The 22,408-nt window shown below is 36.4% G+C and overlaps 1 protein-coding gene across 1 annotated transcript in view; it reads left to right on the forward strand.

Annotated features, from left to right (window-relative positions):
* Positions 1-22,139, forward strand: part of LOC136875909 (protein ELYS) — a 194,817-nt gene extending 172,678 nt beyond the window's left edge. Inside the window, exons 14-16 of the mRNA XM_068228248.1 lie at positions 13,310-13,482; positions 18,953-19,169; positions 22,013-22,139. Coding sequence (XP_068084349.1) covers positions 13,310-13,482; positions 18,953-19,169; positions 22,013-22,139 — 517 coding nt within the window. The remainder of the gene's footprint in view (positions 1-13,309; positions 13,483-18,952; positions 19,170-22,012) is intronic.
* Positions 22,140-22,408: the final 269 nt, after the last annotated feature.

Raw genomic sequence — 22,408 nt, forward strand, 5'->3', positions numbered from 1 at the left:
TGTCTCGATGTGAGTGGTAAGAGACAAAACTTGATCAGTACAGCTATGATTTCTTCTGAAACCTGCTTGCTCTGGGGGGATTACAGCTTCAATGAGTGGTGCTAACCTAGTAAGTGGGACTTGTTCCAAGAGTTTATAAATGCAACTGAGAAGTGCTAGTGGGTGGTAGTTTTCAGGTCTCTGCTCCGACTTTCCAGGTTTAAGAAGGGCGATCACCTTTGACCATTTGAAATGCTTCAGCAGGTTGTTAGTCTGAAGGATGTAAGTAAATAGGGAAGTGATCCACTTTATGCTATGTGGACCCATATTTCGAAGGAATTCGTTGTAGATATTATCAGGGCCAGCAGCCTTACCGGTTTTCAGCATTTTGATAGCAGCTTCAACTTCCTGAATTGATAATGGCCTAGACAGTTACCCATTCTTCTTTTTTCCATGTTTGAGCTTGTTGAGCCTTACTTTTCACAGTTTTCGTATGGCATTTATCTCTCTTGGCTCGGGTGACTTCAACCATTCTGTTTGCAATGACATCTGGGCTCAAGTTAGTGCACTGCTTTTTAGAATAATGTTTTCCAGTAAGTTGATTTAAGACTCTCCAAGCTTTTCTGCTCAATTTTGCAAAGTCCATGTCTTTCACTGTTGCTTTCCACTTTTCTCTCCTATTCTTGTCTAATGACCATAGAAGCTGTGAACCTACTTCATGGCTGCCTGTTGTTTGATATTCTTCATACTGGGCCTCACTTTCTGGATTCCAACCAGGCACATAATATTTTCTGAAACCTCTCGGAATGTTCGATTTGGTAGCTGAAACGACTAAGCTGACAAAGTCATCATAGTTGCTAGCAGTTGGTTCTAGATTTTTATCACACAGCTTCTGATCAAGATCTTTAGAGAATTTATCCCAGTTTGGTAAAGGTAAAGGTAATGAGGTCACCAGGGGTATCTTCATACCTGCTTCCAACAGGACTGGTCGATGCTGGCTGTTTGGGAAACTCTACAATATTGTACGTGTAATACTGAGAGGTTGATCAAAGAAATCCTTGGACACAAATGTTAGGTAGGGTTTGTAGTCTCTTCTCTAGCAAGCAGAATTGGAAGTGTCCTTGTCTTTCGCATCAAAAACTAGGTACAGATCGGATATTTCAGCCCACTGAGTTAATGCCTCACCATCTTCATCAACTGTGTCATATCGCCATTTAGTATTATGGCTGTTAAAATCTGCAGCATAGATGCAGGGATGGCTGAAGGTTGGCAAAATGCTAGGAGGCTATCTGATGTTAGGAGGCTTATACATGTTAACAACTGTTACGTTATTAACCTGTATTACTATAGAGAAAATTAGATCCTTTACACTTGACTGAACAATCCGACCTCCTGTAAGACTGGATTTGGCATAGGTGGCAATTCCATACGGCTGATGGTGGATAGCGTCGACTAGGGTATAGCCCAATATTCGTCCTCTTCTATCAAAGTCCTGTTCATCTGTAGTGTGCATCTTCTGAATGTTGCACTCTGTCATAGAAGCTGCAACTCAGGTAATAAGAAAAACAACGAAACAAGCACGAGAACCATGGATTACTGATTATGTGCTTGAACTTATAGAGGAAAGGAGGAAATTTTAAAACTTAGAGTGAAGAAGCAATCAGAAACTATAAAAGACCCTGAGACCTAGTCAACAGAGAAGCAAAGAAGGCTAAGGAAGAAAATATATGAGACAATGCAAAGAAATAGAAGAAAGAATGGAGAAAGGAAACATGGATACTGCTTATGAATTGATTAAGAAACAATTCAGAACAGTCACTGGCCGTCGTAACAGCATATTAAGTGAAAAAGGGAAACTGTTATCTGAGAGCAAAGAAGTGGAAGAAAGATGGAAGCGATACATAGAAACATTATATGAAGATCCTACTGACATAAATGACCCTAAAATTGAAGACAGCGTAACAAGTGATCAACTGGGACCCTCTTTAAGAAAAAAATATCTTAAGGCTGTGAAAGAACTGAAACCTAATAAAGCACCAGTATGCGATGAACTAACTGGAGAAATGATGGAGAGACTGGATGATGAAACACAGGCCATATTTTAAAATTGATCACAGATATATATGAAACCAGAGAAGTTCCAGAAGATTTTAAAAAGTCTCTCATAATCCCTATACCAAAGAAACCTGGAATTCTAAAGTGTGAAGAATATCGCACCTTGAGTTTATCGCACATGTCAAAAATATTGACAAGAATAATATATAACCAAATAAGCAATAAAATTGAACCACATTTTGCTGAAGATCAGTTTGGATTTAGACGAAATAGAGGCACACAAGAAGCTATTCTACTGTTATGACAGGTTATAGACAAAATGCTAGATGTAAGAAAACCTTTGTTTATTGCATTTTTGGATTTAGAAAAAGCTTTTGGTAATGTGAGCTGGTATATGTTAATGAAGATTATGACTATTGTTGGTCTAGATTTCAGAGATAGGCGAATAGTACATGAACTCTATAACAACCAAAGAGGCACCATAAACATAAAAGGTGAAGTATGGGAGGCTTATATAAAGAAAGGAGTACGACAAGGATGTAATTGCTGTTCAACCTGAATATGGAGAAAGGCATTGAGGAATGTAAAGAGGATATGGAAGGGATAAAGTTAAGTGGAGTAGAAACCAAAATGATAAGATTTGCTGATGACATAGCTGTCATAGAGGAGAACAAAGAGAAACTACAAAGTGCATTAATAAGAATGAATGAGATATTGAGAGATAAGTATAACATGAAAATTAATACAAAAAAGACCAAAATTATGGTGTGCAACCACCGACATATTGCAGTCAACATCAGAATTAGTGATATACCACTAAGGGCCTGTACTACGACTGTCAGGTAAACAGCCAGATACGTAGGCTGCAGTTTCGCGAACTAGAAGTTAAATATTTTCTTGCGTACTACCAATGGATTTTAACAACGGTATTGTAATGCGGAAGATGTAACATTTTTATTGTGTTGGTAATAAGATTACTGAAAATATAGTGAAATTTAGCGCGGTGGTATACGTGTTCTCTGGTGTTTTTGTTTGTTTAGCTCTATTCCTTTTGAAATTGTATTACTAGAATCCAATATCAGACTCGTATTAAGCTATAATGTGGAAGTTCAGGTCAAAAACAGAATTAGGACTGAAACATACACATACGAAGAAATGTTAAAACTAATTCTGTATAACGAAACTGGAACTGTTATAGAAAACAAAAACACTGAAAATGTAACCTGGACGCAAAAGTTAAGATTCAGGTTTTGTATTTTTTTTGTCTAGTATTATTTACGAGGATGCGCGTTACGGCGAAAGTAAAGTTTATATTCGTTATTAATGCCACTGATCCAGCGTAGGATAATTAATTTTATTATTAATTCAATTTATTGTTGGCTCATTGAATAAGTAGTTAGTTTCTTTCTTTTCAATACAATGTGAGAATAGTAACTGGCAAGCATTTATCTCTCTTTAGTGTAAATACTTTCGTAGCAAATTGTTATGAAGTAAAATAAATATAACCTCCTTAACATCCTCATTCGACGGACGAATCGCCATGAACAACGTCGTATAGGCCTACCTTTACTCCATATGTGTGTCGCGGATAGGTAAATGTCTTTACCTACTTAGGAAGTAAAATCACTCCAGATGGCAAAAGTTCAGTCGACATAAAGAGCAGAATTGTCCAAGCAAAGATAAGAAAGGGATATTACTTACATCAAGGAATTTAAATGTGGAGACTAAGAAGAGATTTATTAAGTGCTATGTCTGGAGTGTGGCCTTGTATGGCTCAGAAACGTGGACTATTGGTGTATGTGATAAGAAACGCCTGGAAGGATTTGAGATGTGGTGCTGCAGGAGGATGGAAAAGATCTCATGGACAGCAAAACTCACCAATGAAGATGTTCTTCAGAAAAAAGATCCTTTTTAACAACAATAAAAAAGAGAAAAGACCAATTAATTAGCTATGATTATAGACACAATGGTTTCATAGTTAATGTTGTAGCAGGAATGATTCAAGGTAAAAGAGGAAGAGAAAGACCTAGACTGCAATATTCAAGACAGATTCAGAGATTGCAAGTGACTAATCTCATGTTTTAATCCGTATTGAAATCTGTTGATATACAATAATAAAGTTTTATTATGAATCCACCTGTTCAATACATTATAATGTTGTTACATTTAAAATAACTTCATTAGTTAAAAAGTTATATATGGGACATGTTTCGCTCCCTTATAGAGCATCATCAGCCAAATCTGAATCTCAAATAATTGTTATTTACGTAAATAAAGACTTAAGAACTATTAGAACATTTTTGACAAACTTAAAACTTATTCTATTAGAAAATCATAAAATATAAAATCTTTGTATACATGGCTTAATTACATGTGCTTAATAGGAAGATACATTAAAATTCTGGAAGAGAGAGTACTAAAATATAAAATAAATAATATATATATCATGTCCAAAATCCTAGAAAGACGTGAAGATCAATCTTAGGAGCTAAATTTGAGGATTTTCTTAGCAATGAGATCTGGTAAAAAAGTTATTTATCCCTTGTGGATAAGAGTCTATAAAGATTCAAATTTATCGTCAATTTGATGATTGAACTTATAACAGGATAAATGTTGGTCTTCAAGAAATTTAAATGCTTGTTGTCATGTGACCTCGGCGAATGCTGTTGAAAAGATATGTTCTTATAGATGTCAATGACCGTTCGTTGAACTAATGGATTTGATAAGGATGATTGAAAGGGACGTAAATCAACGTTTGTATTGAAAGCTGCTGCTTGGTTTATCTTGTTGAATGTCTGTAACAAGAAAAGGAATCTTGTAAGTAATCGGAATTTGCGTTGCTAGTTAAGAGTGTGTTTCTAGAAACTTCACTTACCCCTCCAATTGTTGTTTGTCGGTTTGGTGTTGTCCGAGGTTATGTGGTGACTGTCTGTTTTGTGTCTACTCCTTGTGTTGTAAGAGTGAGGTGGTGGGGGTTGAGGGGAGGGAGTAGGGGTAGGAGGAGAAATGTTTGTGGGTGTGGTTTTGGAAGGGGAATGTCTAGTAGGAGCGCAGGGAGGGGTTGAGTTCTTTAATGTTGGATAATTATTAGTTGTTTTGGGAATGAAAACTTTGGCAAAATTACTTTTTTCTAGATGAAGCATCTTTAAGAGTTTCGGTAATTGTTCGTGTAACGGATTTCTTATTTCAATTTCGTCATTTAAATTTTTTTCCTTATTGAAATACTGGTCTAAGTGGATATAAATATTTTCTAATTCTGTCATTAGTTTACCTTTTTCTATCTTGTTTGTAATTTTTAGGTCTTTCTCTATGGTTGTAAATTGGTGGCCTGACTCTCTCATGTGAGCACTCATCGCAGAATGTTTGTTGTGCTTTGTAGCATTAACGTGTTCTAAGTATCTTGTGAGAAAGTTACGGCCAGTTTGGCCAACATATGAACATTTACATTCTACACATGTTAATCTATAGATGCCAGAACTTAGATAAGGGTTCTTGTTGGAATTTATACTATTGTGGTTGAAAAAAAGATTCTGTTTGTATTTTGTGTTTTGAATGCTACATTCACATCTCGTTTTTTGATAGGATTAGTTATTTGAAAAATGGCTGGATTGGTGAATGTAAATGTTGCGAATTTGGACTGCTTAGTTTTTTCGGGAGTAAGATTAGTTACTAACTTTTGTTTTACTTTATTGATGATCCGATTGACTATGTTTATTTTATATCCATTAATTGAGGCCAGATCTTTTATAAAATTGAGTTCCTTTTTTAAGTTACTCTCTGAAAGGGGGATTTTGAAAGCTCTATAAACTAAACTGTAAAAAGCCGCTTGTTTATGTGATTTTGGGTGAAGAGAATCATTTTTTATCGTTAGAGGAGCGTATGATGGTTTTCTAAATATTTGAAATTCAAAACTATCTCTTATTCGTGTTACATTAATATCCAGGAAGTTTATTGAGTTGTTAGTTTCATCTTCTTTCGTAACATGAATAAGAGATAGTTTTGAATTTCAAATATTTAGAAAACCATCATACGCTCCTCTAACGATAAAAAATGATTCTCTTCACCCAAAATCACATTAACAGGCGGCTTTTTACAGTTTAGTTTATAGAGCTTTCAAAATCCCCCTTTCAGAGAGTAACTTAAAAAAGGAACTCAATTTTATAAAAGATCTGGCCTCAATTAATGGATATAAAATAAATATAGTCAATCGGATCATCAATAAAGTAAAACAAAAGTTAGTAACTAATCTTACTCCCGAAAAAACTAAGCAGTCCAAATTCGCAACATTTACATTCACCAATCCAGCCATTTTTCCAATAACTAATCCTATCAAAAAACGAGATGTGAATGTAGCATTCAAAACACAAAATACAAACAGAAACATTTTTTTCAACCACAATAGTATAAATTCCAACAAGAACCCTTATCTAAGTTCTGGCATCTATAGATTAACATGTGTAGAATATAAATGTTCATATGTTGGCCAAACTGGCCGTAACTTTCTCACAAGATACTTAGAACACGTTAATGCTACAAAGCACAACAAACATTCTGCGATGAGTGCTCACATGAGAGAGTCAGGCCACCAATTTACAACCATAGAGAAAGACCTAAAAATTACAAACAAGATAGAAAAAGGTAAACTAATGACAGAATTAGAAAATATTTATATCCACTTAGACCAGTATTTCAATAAGGAAAAAAATTTAAATGACGAAATTGAAATAAGAAATCCGTTACACGAACAATTACCGAAACTCTTAAAAGATGCTTAATCTAGAAAAAAGTAATTTTGCCAAAGTTTTCATTCCCAAAACAACTAATAATTATCCAACATTAAAGAACTCAACCACTTAGACCAGTATTTCAATAAGGAAAAAAATTTAAATGACGAAATTGAAATAAGAAATCCGTTACACGAACAATTACCGAAACTCTTAAAAGATGCTTAATCTAGAAAAAAGTAATTTTGCCAAAGTTTTCATTCCCAAAACAACTAATAATTATCCAACATTAAAGAACTCAACCCCTCCCTGCGCTCCTACTAGACATTCCCCTTCCAAAACCACACCCACAAACATTTCTCCTCCTACCCCTACTCCCTCCCCTCAACCCCCACCACCTCACTCTTACAACACAAGGAGTAGACACAGAACAGACAGTCACCACATAACCTCGGACAACACCAAACCGACAAACAGCAATTGGAGGGGTAAGTGAAGTTTCTAGAAACACACTCTTAACTAGCAACGCAAATTCCGATTACTTACAAGATTCCTTTTCTTGTTACAGACATTCAACAAGATAAACCAAGCAGCAGCTTTCAATACAAACGTTGATTTACGTCCCTTTCAATCATCCTTATCAAATCCATTAGTTCAACGAACGGTCATTGACATCTATAAGAACATATCTTTTCAACAGCATTCGCCGAGGTCACATGACAACAAGCATTTTAATTTCTTGAAGACCAACATTTATCCTGTTATAAGTTCAATCATCAAATTGACGATAAATTTGAATCTTTATAGACTCTTATCCACAAGGGATAAATAACTTTTTTACCAGATCTCATTGCTAAGAAAATCCTCAAATTTAGCTTCTAAGATTGATCTTCACGTCTTTCTAGGATTTTGGACATGATATATATATTATTTATTTTATATTTTAGTACTCTCTCTTCCATAATTTTAATGTATTTTCCTATTAAGCACATGTAATTAAGCCATGTATACAAAGATTTTATATTTTATGATTTTCTAATAGAATAAGTTTTAAGTTTGTCAAAAATGTTCTAATAGTTCTTAAGTCTTTATTTACGTAAATAACAATTATTTGAGATTCAGATTTGGCTGATGATGCTCTATAAGGGAGCGAAACATGTCCCATATATAACTTTTTAACTAATGAAGTTATTTTAAATGTAACAACATTATAATGTATTGAACAGGTGGATTCATAATAAAACTTATTATTGTATAGATTCAGAGATGACGTAGGAACAGGCTCATGTGGAAATGAAGAGATTAGCGGATTACAAAGAAGAGCTGAGAAGACGAATTGCTGCCAACCAATCTTAGGATTGAGAAGAATTAAGAAGAAGAAGAAGATTCATATACTTGATATTTACCTTATAGTGTACTAATGGAGAAGAGACTTTACACATTTTATACGGAATGCAAGTGATGTTCTTCTGTTTGCATGGGTTGTTTGATACTGCTCTAGGGTAATCATTACTTGGAGAACTTCTGAATGCAAGAACTGGAAGCAGTAATTCAAAGATTCATTTAGCACAAATCCCAGGTTTATCTTTGCACACTCTCATTTAGTATATTATGAGTCCACTCTTGCTTTATTCTGTTCATTCTTGTGTAGTATTGTTATCATCTGGTTTGTTAAAACTTACTTACTTCTCTTTCATTAAAACTTCGCCTTGCAGTGTCATATTTCAAAGTAACTGCAAGACAAGTAATTATGTGTTGCAAGTGGTTTCAGGGTGTTGAAAGATTTATAGTAATTCTCACCAGATGATTTCAACATGCATATCAGTGAAAAGATGGTGATTTATACTATCATTCTACATAAGGAAACATTGTGTAGTGTTACATATATCCGCTAGAATTCAGCAAAAATATAAAGTTATATGGTCTCAAGCGTAAAAAGGTCAGGCTGGAAGGGGAAAAAGAAAATGAAGAAACACTGATTTGTCCTGATTCATATATACAAGGAAGGCAGAGATCCTCACCTTTAAAGATATACCATTTCCATCTCGACAACTGTACAAGCTAGAGGCCTACAGAGGTCTAGATCACGCATGTGAACATTAGGAGGTCTATATGATGCATGGAGATCTACATGAATGGGTTAATCATGTTAATATTGCATTAAATTCTCAAATATGATGCCTCCTCTTGAGATCCATTAGAAAGAACTTCTGATCCTTCAATAAAATATTTTATATCTATGTCTGGCCAGGTGGAAGGTGCAATATAACAAGTAGCTCAACCTTCAAGCTTCTGGGGTTTGTTAATACTGTAACCCTTTGTAATAATAAATAGTAATATTATTGGTTTTATGTTGCAATAATTCCTTTCACACGGTTCTTTTTAGATGCTGTGGTTTCGGAATTTTGTCACACAATTTTAAAATCCTATAACTAAATCGTGTCAGCGGTCCATCAATCACTTATTTTTAACATCCCATTAAAGGAGTTCTTTAACAAGCCGAGACAAGGCTGATGTATTTAAGCACCTTCAGGTACCACTAGACTGAGTCGGGATCGAACCCGCCAAATTGAGTTCAAAAGGCCAGTGCTCTGCCACCTGTGCTACTCAACCCTCTTTTTGTGCATGAGGGTTTGAGTGTTCTGAACAGAAACTTGGGATATAGAAGGTAAAAATGTTAACTCGTTAACAAAGACAGAATTAAAGTACTTCAAGTGGACAATGTAAAGTTATCCCCAGCAGAAATGTATTAATCTTTGTTTCACTCTATTTTAAAGGTGGCAGTTTTCAACTAAAACATAAGTATGTATCGTTTATAGCCCCCCCCGCCTCTCTCTCTCTCTATTTTTTCTCCAGGAATCTGGGCCACTCTTCGTTCTTCTCCCTTTACCTTCTGTAACAAGTAATGTTCTCTGTCATCCTAATACACTGTATTCTCCACACAAAACTGCATGTAATACTAATGTAGTTCAACAACAGTTTATATATAAACTTCGGGTAAATTGCAGCATGAAGTCAGGTGCTGAAATTATCCATGTCTATTGGTTTATTGTATAAGCATGGATCCCTCGCTGCACTCCTTATACTGGCCTTGACAATCGCTTGTGAAGCCCAGCATAAAGCCGTAATAGGAACGTTTCACCATAATGCCGCTGAAGCGCTGGCCACCTAAGTCACTGACAGGAAGCTGTATACCGCAAATTACCGCATTTCCAGTTTTATTTATACTGTTTTGCTGTCGTAAATGTTGGCATTGTGTTCGCAGTCAGGTATTCGTTGGCTTGATATTGAGAGCTGATAGTTATGCACTAATCAGTTCATTTTTTTATTGTGTAGTCTGGTGATTTGATTTTTTAAATTGTGTTTACAAATCTTAGAATATGTGATATTATTGTGTGTCTTTTTGTACTTCAAACAGAAATTTTCTGCAAACGAAAACAAGAATAATGAGTGGCTGAAAGTGATTTCTCGCTGTAACTTTGTCCTAAACAGGAATTCTGATTTATGCGCTAATTTCTTTTTTTTTAATTGTGTAGAGATTTGCTTTTCTTTAACTGTGTTTGGAAATTTTTTTTGTACTTCGAACAGGAAAAAAAAGAGCTGAGGGAAATTACTATTTCACAAATTCTCTATAGACCAGGACAAAACTATGGAGCAGCTCAAAGGAATTAGCATTTTCATCTTAGTTTTCTGTTTCTATTTCGGGTATTTATCTTCTTTCTTTCTTTCTTTCTTTCTTTCTTTCTTAATCTGTTTACCCCTCCAGGGTTGTTGTTTTTTCCCGTCGGACTCACCAAGGAATCCCACCTCTACCGCCTCAAGGGCAATGTCCTGGAGTGTGATACTTCGGGTCGGGGGATACAACTAGGAAGAATGACCAGTACCTCGCCTAGGCGGCCGCACCTGCTATGCTGAACAGGGTCCTTGTGTTGGGGATGGGAAGGTTGGAAGGTATAGACAAGGAAGAGGGAAGGAAGCGGCCGTAACCTTGCGTAAGGTACCATCCCGGCATTTGCCTGCAGAAGAAGTGGGAAACCTTGGAAAACGACTTCGAGGATGGCTGAGGTGGGAATCAATCCCCCCTCTACTCATGTGACCTCCTGAGGCTGAGTGGACCCTGTTCCAGCACTCGTACCACTTTTCAGGTTTCAAGGCAGAGGCGGGAATCTAACCCAAGCCTCCGGGGGTGGCAGCTAATCACGCTAATAGGGTATTTATTACCCCTAAATTTTCTTTAATAAATAATCCTGTAGACGGAGTCATATTTGTCACACGACAGCAACACAACACTTTTTTTATCCAAGATAATCTGAACTTAAACATTTAAACACTGGCAAGTAGGAACCATTAACTGTTATGACAGTAAAGCCAACATATGAAGTGTTACCTGTGCAATGAACAGTTTACACTGTACTTGCTGAAAATACTTTTCTCTCGCAATTTTTTATTTTCCTATTTGTTTTACATCACACCAACACAAATAGGTCTGGTGGTGATGGTGGGATAGGAAAGGGCTAGGAGTGGGAAGGAATCGGCCCTGGCCTTAATTAAGGTGCAGCCTGGTGTAAAAATGGGAAACCACGGAAAACCATCTTCAGAGCTGCCGACAGTGGGTTTCGAACCCACTATCTTCCAGATACAAGCTCACCGGTGCACGACCCTAACTGCATGGCCACCTCACCCGGTATTTAAAATTCTAGTGCTAGGTATGAGTGAAATGTAATCTGAAACTATATATATTGAAATTAAAATTTAAACATGTTTGAGTCAAAATATTTGTTATCCATACACCGAATATAGAAAAAAGTGGAAGACTTATGTTTTGACCAGCCCCCTTCCTAACAGCAGCACGTGAAGAATTTTAAAACTCTAATTGAACAATGACTCTTAATCACAAGATTAAAATCAGAAGTTAAAAGTATTGTGGTAAGTTCTGCTCTGTATCTAAATTCTATGGATAATAAAAGTGGTTACTATTATTCCTCACAGTTAAGGAATGTCAGTGGGACTACTCCATCTCTCCACACTTTCATTTCATGACATTATTGTGGCAAATATCAACGAAAGTAACCTTTAGGATTAATCATTTTAACAGTATTAACCTGAGTATATATTTCTACTGTAAAAACTTAGGTCGCTAGCGCAACGTGTCGAGCTATGAAACTACTCCGATTACAGTGCGTGGACCCCGGCTAGAGCGTCACATCAAGTTGGCCGTTGTATAAGGCTAGGTTTGGAAGGACAAGCACCATGGATAAAGCGAGTTATGAAATAGTAGCCTAATTTTAGTCACAGATTTCTTTGGGAAAGGGCAAGTTTTGTTGCCTACATTCGCAATAGAATTATCACAAATCTAACCAAGAAGTCAAATCTACCTCTAACTTTTTTTTCTTAGTTGGATAAACCGAGTTTTGAAATGGACTGCTTCATATATCTGTTGGCCTGTACTGAAAAAGTAAGGGGCATATCTATCTTGCAATGCCTCTATCTCAGAAACCAAAGTATATGTCACATCTTAGCATGTTTTTATTGTGATGTGCACCTTATTCATTGTATGCTAACATTTCTTTCCTAGTCTCTATGTATAAGTTGAAGGATGTCCGTTCAGTTCTTTTAATAAGTACTATAACTCTCTCCACAAGATTGTGTTTATTTTCACACATACACCTAGTGCCAATGTGATCTATCTATTGCCTTATCAACTGTTAATGTAAGCCTAATTTTATGATTTCCCTGTAACCACACCATTTCACTGACATTTTAACCATCTGCATTTTTAGTGAATCAGTTAGCTGAAGGTAGGAATCACTGGATTAACAGAAATTTTGACATTTAAACTGACCATTCCTTTAAAGCTTTATTTAATCAGTGAAGGTAATCTTTGCTTTGTAAGTCAGGTCCAGTTAACTGCTCCACTCAAGGAGATCTCTCCTGTGGGATGCCACATGTGTGGATACATTAGCACCATCTCATTTGCTTCACACTTGCAAGACTGCTGGTTCTGCTGCGGAATTGGCCGTGCGCAATAAAAGGACGAAATACAGAGCAGTAACAACTACATCTTCGTGGTATTCGTAGTCGAAACGATGGGGATGTGGTGTCAAGAAGCTAAAAGTCTGATTTCAGATATTGGCAAACGACTAACAGCAATCACTGGAGACTCCTCTTCAACAGAATTCCTGAGACAGCGGATAGGAATTGCTATCCAGCGAGGAAATGCTGCCAGCATTATGGGCACTTTTCCAGATAACGCTCCACTGGACGAAGTCTTTTATCTTACACCTTAGACTTTTGAGCTGGAGCGAAGTTAAAAAAAAAAATGATTGTTGAAATATTACTTTGTATTTATATTTAAAATGTTACAAAATGAGGTAATTTCCTGCTGTATTATGTATATAAATACTCACTCATGCGTGACATTTCGTCAATATTTGGAGTAAAGTTCCTGAAAATGCTGTGTTATAATGAACTAAATATTTTATTTATGAAAATGTGTCTTGCTTTTTTTAAATTACATTTTGTGTAGAACTGTGTGTAATCATTTGTTTCAGGATTGTGGAAGCTATCAGCATGAATAATAAAATCAATGGTAATGGCCATAAATTTGATAATAGCGTGAGAAATCTTCTCGTCGAAGCCTATGCAAAAACGTTACCCTCTGTGACACAAAAACTTCTGCATCACTGTATTCAGGAGCGTAAAGCTCTTTCCAGATGGAAGCAAGGTTTGTACAAAAAAATATTAAATATGATAGCTTTGCTTTTAGTGGCTGCCAAGATACATGAATTCTGCAACAGGTTTAAATAGTAATATTAACTGTAAGTTACGGTCGGGTGTAGTTGAGTTTCTGTTTTAAAACCATAGTCAGCCTTTCAGAGTTTAAGTTTTCATCTGACACATACGGTGACAGAGGTTGAATGATTGATGTTCCCCAAATCAGTGGTCATGATCAGTAACAAGTACTTCATTTTACCATTATCACTGGGGATAGTATGGTCCGATTTCTCTCAGTATTTATCTTGTAGGTTACACTGTACACCAAACAAGCCCTTTATTTTCTGCCAGTTTAGTTATCGGATGATGATGGACCTCAAAGATTCCATATTTATAAGGACATACTGTAATAGCTACTGTTCAATTCAGATTTATCATCCCCTTGCAAGCAACTTGCATGTATGAAATTTGAAAAGTTGGATTCCTTGAAAGACTTTGAACATGTGAAAATTGTTTGGTAATGGTAAAATTTAATGGGAGAGAAGGCCTTAAGATTACTATGTGCCTTACGATTATGCAGAAGATCGTTGAAGCAAGAGTGCGAGCAGTATGAAAGCCTATTGTAAAAGAGGAGCAGCATGGGTTTAGGGCTGACAGGACCTCAGCAAGACACAGAAAATTTCAAACTTCTACAGTCAAGTCAGAAATCTTCTCTGGGACTGCAAAATACCTCAAAAAGCAAAAACAATCATGTACCACACTTACTTTGTACGGTTTAGAGACATGTACCCTACTAAACAAAGACTTCAGTAGAATCCAAGCAACTGAAATGAGATTCATTAGAACGATGAACCAAATTACCAGAAAGGACAAGATCAGAAATGAAGTGAATAGGAAAGTAGCTGGTATCGAGGTTTCTATTACCAGTGTCATAAAGAAACGCAGACTTCAGTGATATGGGCACATAATCAGAATAAACAGGAAAAGACTTGCCAGAAAATATTTCAACCTTAATCTCATAGGAAGAAGACCATACGGAAGGCCAAGAAAATGCTGGATAGAGACTGTAAGATCAGATGTGGAGGAGAGAGGACACAAATGGATGTACTGGAACAGAAGATGTATGAAGACAAAAGGAGATAGCGAGCGCTTGTACACCACACCCGGGAAACTGGAGTTGGGAAATGTTGATGATAATGAGGGGCACAACAGATTTGTTAGTTAATTTGAGGATCCTGACAGAAAAATATTGAGAAAAAGGAAAATACTTTATTATTGTGTTTATGGATCTTGGAAAGGCATACGATAATGTCTTCAGATCAGTCATCTGGAAGAGGCTCAGAAAACTTTGAATGTCTGAGTTCCTCATCAGCAAGATTCAAATGCTGTGTATACAAATTACTGAAGTTCTCTATGTATTGAAAATGGTTTCTCTGAATAGTTTGACATGACAAAGGTAGTACAACAAGGAAGTGCCCTCTCACCTCTTCTATTCATACTAGTTATGGATTCTGTTACAAAGGACTAACGAGGAATATGAAATGGAGAAGTACAGGCTTTGGTGTTTGAGGATGACATTGAAATACAGTATAGTATGAATCTGAGGAGGGAGTGTGAAGTAAACTTACTGTAATATGTGTGTGGGGAATATGGAATGAATGTGAGTAGAACAAAAACTGTGGTAATTGTGATTAGCAGGGAGAATTCTGGTTGTAACATGCAAATGCAAGACCAGCAGGTGGAAGTAGTAAACCTGGTAAACCAGTTAAGATATTTAGGCAGCATCAGTGATGGAAAAAGTACGGAATAAAAGTAATTGGGCTGAATTACAGTTACCTGAGAAATATTGTAATCATTTACAATTACCAATCACTTTTCAACAAGTAATCAGTAAAATTACAATTACTTCACACAACAAGAGTCTTAAGCAAATAACCTTTCTCTCCCTTGGTGCTGGAATGGTAGCAAAGTTTGCAAGGAAAAAGTTGTGGGGTACTTCATTTTGTGTTCTTTAGCATAGACACACTAAGTGGCCATCGAACACAGACAAAACAGACTTTCAAAATTATTGCCTACCAGCAAGATTTGCCTGTCTCATTTGTGATTCCATTGTTTAATTGGCAACTAATTCAAAATATTTATTCAAATAGGGTAGTGGATATTCCATAACCCCCTCGCTGTCACATGTTTATTCCAATTTCCTTTACGACCACACAGTACATCATTATCTAGCTCTGAACCTGTAATCACAATGGCATCAGGGGCCTGTTTCATAAAGTTACAAGTAATTTTTCATACAAGTTGTTGGAAAAAATTAATTCCTGTTTCATAAAAGCACTTGTAGGTACAAGAGTATTTACACAAGCTACAAGACTTGTCAGCAAGTCAAAATTCATGTTGTATTTCAGAAAGATACTTGTAGACTACAAGAACTTGTGGAAAATACCATTTTTCTTACAAGTTGTTTTAGACATGTAAGGTTGACTACAAGTCTGTGTAATTTGCTGCTAAATACTCAATAATCAATTAGTTTTCAAGTTTTGTGTTAATTTTTTGTGTGGAAATGGATTTGTTATATATTAGCAACGATAGTGATGAAGATATAATAGGGGATGGACAAAGATGTAAAAGAACTTTAAGAAGTAGGGTTAACATGGTTTTCACAAGCTTTTATAAATACAATTAAAGATTTAGAATCAGTTCATTAAAACTGGAGTCACTCCTACAAGATGTAGATATTCAACTTCCAACATGCAACTAACAGAAACTGTGCTCTGTTCCCAAAATAACAGTTAATTACAGCATTACACTGGCTAGGAAATGGAGGGCAGTATCATGCAGTAGGTGATATGCATGGTGTATCAAAATCTAGTGTGTGCAGTTGTGAATGCAGTGAATATTTGTCAAGTTTCCCACAGTTGTCAACTGGCCAGAGGAAACTGGCCACATAGTTCGAGAGTTCTGTGCTATTGTTCGTATGCCTCAAGTAAGTGGATATTTTGATGGAACACTAATAAACATTGATGCTCCTGCGGTAGGACATGAGAACGACTTTATTGATAGGCATGGGGACCATTCTATAAATTGCATGGTAGTGTGTGGACCAAATCTTAAGTTATACTATGCAAGTGTTAACTGGCCTGGAAGTATGCATGATGCACGCGTACTAAGAAACCACACTCTTTCTCAACACTGTGATGCTGGTTGGTGTCCATTTCCATTTTTCTTGGTGATTCAGGGTACCCACTGAAAGACTGGCTCGTTACACCTGTCTTGAATAATATAAATGACCCTACAGTTATGCGTTTTAATAAAGCTCATGAGTCAGCAAAGCATATAATTGAAAATGCTATTGGGATCTTAAAAGAGAAATGTCCATGTCTCAATCATCTTAGAGTTAATCCTACTTTTGCTGCTAAGATTTTCATTTGTTGTAATTTTTCAAAAGAACTTCAGAATGTGAAGAACATAGAACCTATTGTAAATGGAAAAGATGAACTAGATTTTGACTATGTACCTCTTCCAGAAGCATATAGGCACCTACAGCAACTCATTAATCGTTTTGCTTGAGATTAAAGCTTACCTAAAATGTTGAGTGAATTAATGTCATATAAAAGACAGTTATTGACACAGACAAACTCCTTTAATGTTTAATATACAGGAGAAAATAATGAAATATAAAAGCAAAATCATCCATTAGCTTCTTCAGCCACCTAATTTGTTAAAATATAATATATACCCCCCCCCCCCCCCCCCTCTCTCTCTCTCTTTTATATTCTCATCACACTTTGTAAGGTCCTTTGTATATTGAGACTTGGGTAGGCCCAAGTCTCTCAAGTTTCAAAGCTTCCAGTTTTGATTTATAGAATTTTATTTCTAACAGTTCATTCTGGAGGGCTATCTTCTTTCTCCTCTCAATTTCCAGATAATCTGTAGGGTGAGGTGAACCGTTAGAGGAAATTCTTCCAGTGATAAGGCAATATTATGAATATTCCTCCCCATTCTAACTTTGTCTTCTTTCGTGAGTGAAGTGAAGTAGAGAAAGCTCCGAACAAAATTTCCTTTCCTTCCCTGATTTTATTCAGGATTAAAATTTTATTTGCAACTTGTTGCTGTTTAGGAATACTCATGTTTGACACCATTTGGCAATCTCACAGAAATCAGCTGACTTGTAAGACTTGTAAGACTTGTAGTGAAATGTACCAACCTTACAATTGTAGAAATTGTGTTTATGAAATAAAACATTCCTAAAAGTGTAGGAACATCCACTTGCAACTACAACTTGTACCCTTGTAAACTTGTAGATTTATGAAACAGTCCCCAGGAGGGGCATCCAGCCATAAAAATATGCCATGTAATTTCGTCTCGCCTCATCCCCAACTCCACATCAGAAGCTAAGGGGTAGACATACTTTCAGTATGTATAACCAGTAACCACAACTTGTTTTTCTTCTTTCTTCTTTTTCTGCCGGGCTGAGTGGCTCAGACAGTTGAGGCGCTGGCCTTCTGACCCCAACTTGGCAGGTTCGATCCTGGCTCAGTCCGGTGGTATTTGAAGGTGCTCAAATATGTCAGCCTCATGTCGGTAGATTTACTGGCACGTGAAAGAACTCCTGCGGGACTAAATTCTGGCACCTCGGCATCTCCAAAAACCATAAAAGAGTAGTTAGCGAGACGTAAAGCAAATAACATTATTATTGACTTCTTTTTCTACCGCTCTTCCCACATGCGTGGTGTCACGGGTGCGAACTATGTCACACATGTGGATTTGGCCCTTTTTTATGGCCAGAGGCTCTTCCTGCTGCCAACTATATATGGAGGGATGTAATCACCATTGCGTGTTTCTGTGGTGGTTGGTAGTGTAGTGTGTTGTCTGAATATGAAGAGGAAAGTGTTGGGACAAACACAAACACCCAGTCCCCAGGCCAGAAGAATGCAGGCTTGCAAATAGGAATTCCCCAAAACTTTCAAAGGCAGTATCAATACCTCTAAAAAAATGATTAGGGAAGTAGGTAGGATTTACCTGGTACTTGTGTGTTTTTAGTTTATTTCTCAAAATAAATTTGAAATTTGTTATAGCTAAAATTATGATTTCACAAAGCATTTTTAAGCCTGATGAAATATTTTTGAAGGAAGAAGTGGGGGTCGTTTTACATTCAGGATTGTCTTCAATTCAGAGAAATACAGTATTTGCTTAATCCAGTGATCCTCAATACAGACTAAACTTTGCATGGGATTGTAAATTCAAATTATATCTAAGAAGGCAATATAAAGATTCTTGTATTCGTAATATTTCTCTATCATTCACATATCTGTAAAGTGTAGAAATAAACACTTCTAGAAATGTTAATTGTGGTCTCTAACAGTATCATAAATATATATTGAACTTCAATTTTTGGTTGTAGCATTAGGAAAGTTATATCTGAAAATTTTTAAAAATGGAAATTTGGGCTATGTAATAAATGTGTCTTCTTTGTACAGTGGATCGTCCAACTCCACTTTCTGTGGTGGTTCGTCCTGGAGCCTCTCAGCCAGTTTCCTACAAATCATCTCTTTATCTAGCAACTCTTCAGAAAGCACGAGAGACATGGATGATACCTATTGCACCTCCATGCACTCCAGTATCCAAAGAAAAAGAAAAGGAAAGTTCTGCCATCCAGTTTATGCCCTTTTTATGTACTCCTCAAGATGGCATCAGGTCAGTTTTCTTTACTTCAATGTAATGCATACTAAAGTGATCTCTCTACTATTTCTCAGTCAGTTAATTCACTTTACAGTTAATTCTCAGGGCTATTACCGTGGAGTTATAATTACAACTTGTCAAGTGAAGTTAAATAATTCCTCTTCCAGAGAATACAGAGATAGGAACTTTTAACACCTTTTACCCTTATTGAGCTCTTAGAGCTCTTCTCCCTTCATACCAGCCTTCTGTGGCTGAAAGTACCAAGCTGTACTCTTGAGTAGTTACTAAGTGCAGTGTTATGTCAGAATCATCCATTGGAATATAATTTGACTGATAGTTGAAGACATGATGACACAGAAGAGTTGAAAAGTTAAGCATCTGAATTTATACTAAAAGCGTGGTTATTTGCTAATGACATTTTACTGTTAGGTGAAAGTGAATAGGAAGTTCAAGAACAGGCAAACAGCTGGAATGAAATGATTAAAGAATGGGAAAGGAAAATTGATAAGGAAAAGAAACCTGTAGGAATACCTAAAACCCGATGGATGGACATGATCAAGGTTGATCTAGTTGCCAGAGGATGGACAGTGGATGATGTTCTCCATGACAAGTCGTAAATGGACAGGAAGAATTGGAAGAGGCTCGTTAACAGTACCCAGGAAACTGGAACTGTACAATGATGATGATGATGATGAAAAGTCCAGGACTGTGTTTGTTTTCCATCTGCTGCTGCTGGGGCTAATGAAAATAAAGATGTTCATGTAATACAGCCAGAATTATTACCGGTGTGCCTTTTTATTACACTCAGCAGGGAAAACTAGGTAATGATGATTTATTTAGGTCCGTTCCTAGCCAAAATAATTCTGAATCAGAAGGAAACAGACATGGCCTTCAAAAAGGTACCATCCTAGTATTTGCCTGGAGTTGAAATGGGACATCATGGAAAACCACTTCGAGGAAGGTCGACAGGAGATTCAAACCCACCTGTTTCCAAGTACAGAACTAGCAAGCATGACTGTCTGTAGCGCAATGTACTGAGCAAACCTGTTCAGTTAGGCCGAAATAATTACAGGTCTGCTTATTCGTGGAATAGTCAGTATCTTTGCACAACTTCTCAGAATTTGTTTATATTGTTAATCTGAACAGTATCCCAATATGAATGTGTCGCCGGTGGTGAGAAGTTCATAACATGGATGGAATCGTTTAATTCTTGTCATTATGCTAAAAAAAATTGTGAAATCGTCATTGGAAAAACTAAGGAACTCTCAGACATTTTCGAAGAATTCAGTTAAATATCTGTTTGTTTTTGGGTTGTGTATTTATGTAAATTTTTGGTAAAATCGTCAATGCAAGAATGAAGACATTTATGAAGAAGTTGATGAAATATTTGTTTTATTTAAAAATAGTAATAAGAATTTCCAGGACTCACAGGAGAGACAATTGATTATAATTATTTGCCACTGGAGGCTTCGATCATGAAATTGCTGAGTTCGCAATCGAAACCTCTTAGAATATGTTTCCCATATACGGTGCTGTTATTTTATTGGCCAGAATAACGATCATTTTTATTAGTGAAAATTTCGGGTCAAATCGGAGGTAGCTTCCCTGGTTGGCTGTTTGAGTGTTTCTCAATTTCCGGCCTTCGCCTCCTCGGTAGGAGCAGGGTTCTGGTCCGCGTCTTTGGTTTTCGTACGTCCTCATGATCGGACACACCGTGAAGGTGTTTTCTTTTCTCAAATGTTAAATTAATATGTAAATTCATTTGTTTCAGAGTTTATCTTAGACCCTGGTTTTCGCAGTTTTGTTTTGTAATGCCGTCAGCTAGGCATATCCTTTGTTTTGGAGGCAATTCCCTTTTATTAACCTTTTGTGTAATGTAAAATTTAATTTTCCATCCAGGTTGCCTCCCGTAGTGCAGTATCAATTTAGGGTAAGCCTGTGGAGCTATGCGTCTCTTGCTGATGCGTATTCAGAGAGGACAGCAACTCTAAAGGCCTCTGCATTAAATTTCAAATTCAGATGTTTTTTTTTCTTTGTAAACTATTGGTAATAATCTGTAAACTCTTTCTCTGTTTGCCTTGTAAAATGGTTGTAATTATGTTTATATTCCCTGTTAAACTTCCCTTGTGAATTTTCATTGTCAAAGCTATGCTCACCTTCCTTAAAAGTAGTTAAAACATTTTATTGCAATTTTGATATTCTGAAGAACCATCGACAAAAATCTCGTGGTTCGTTTCATCTTGTTTCTTTGTTAATGTTATCCTTTTAACTCCTGTTATATTAACTTGTTAAATTTTCCTAATTATTAGTAAACTTGACTGAAGGGTAAACGCTCTTACGTCTTTTTCCCTACGTCACGTAAGATCATATCCTCTGTAGGGCTTCCCGGCCTGCTTACTATATCCTTTTTCTAGTTGTCATGTTGATAATCCTGCGTGTCTTTGTTTCTAGCCATGTGTATGTTGTTGAAATTTGAAATGTTTTTCATGGTGTATTATCGGCTGATGTATGTTCCTTCAGGTTTGTTATTTTGAATATTACATTATTACTTTGTTTGATATGTACCTTAAATTATGTGACCAGCACTAAGAGAGGGGGGGGGGGTCACAGAATGAATTAGGCATTGAGTCCATATATATGTGCATGGTCTCTTTTCTTTCCCTTTTTCTGTCTTACTCCCAATCTCTTCTTTCTTGGACATGTTAGGATATAAAAGTGTAATTTCTTTTCCTTATTCTAGCTGCATTATTCTGTTCTGTTCAATATGCTAAAAGTTTTCATTGTCCTGTCAGCTGGCAAAATAGGAAGATGTTATTCCTCTTTTGATTTGCTCCTTAGAATGCATTGCTGTGTTTCAGAGAGGATGTCTTATCCACATCGGCCATCTTATCATCAAAAAGGCTGCAAGAAGAGCAAGGAGGTACACCAAAGAAGAGACCCTGTCGTGAAGTAGTTGCTCCACCCATATCCTCAGAGGTCAAGTAAGTGTGAGAAATTTTTGTGTTATACAGGATATTCTGTTATTTTTAAGACGTAGAGAGATTTTCAAAAGAGGAATCCTTGTGTAGATCTAGTTACTTATGCACATTATATATGTAAAATAATATTTCTTGATTTTCCTCTAAATTATATTTGAGAAATTTATGTGGATTATACATTGGAATACTATTTTACCTGATCTCTTTGCAATTTATAGGTTGTATATCGTCATTAATAGAAACATGCCAAATCGAAATGAAATCCTGATTTTGGTT

The sequence above is a fragment of the Anabrus simplex genome, chromosome 6 (assembly GCF_040414725.1).
Source record: "Anabrus simplex isolate iqAnaSimp1 chromosome 6, ASM4041472v1, whole genome shotgun sequence".
Classification (NCBI taxonomy): domain Eukaryota; kingdom Metazoa; phylum Arthropoda; class Insecta; order Orthoptera; family Tettigoniidae; genus Anabrus; species Anabrus simplex.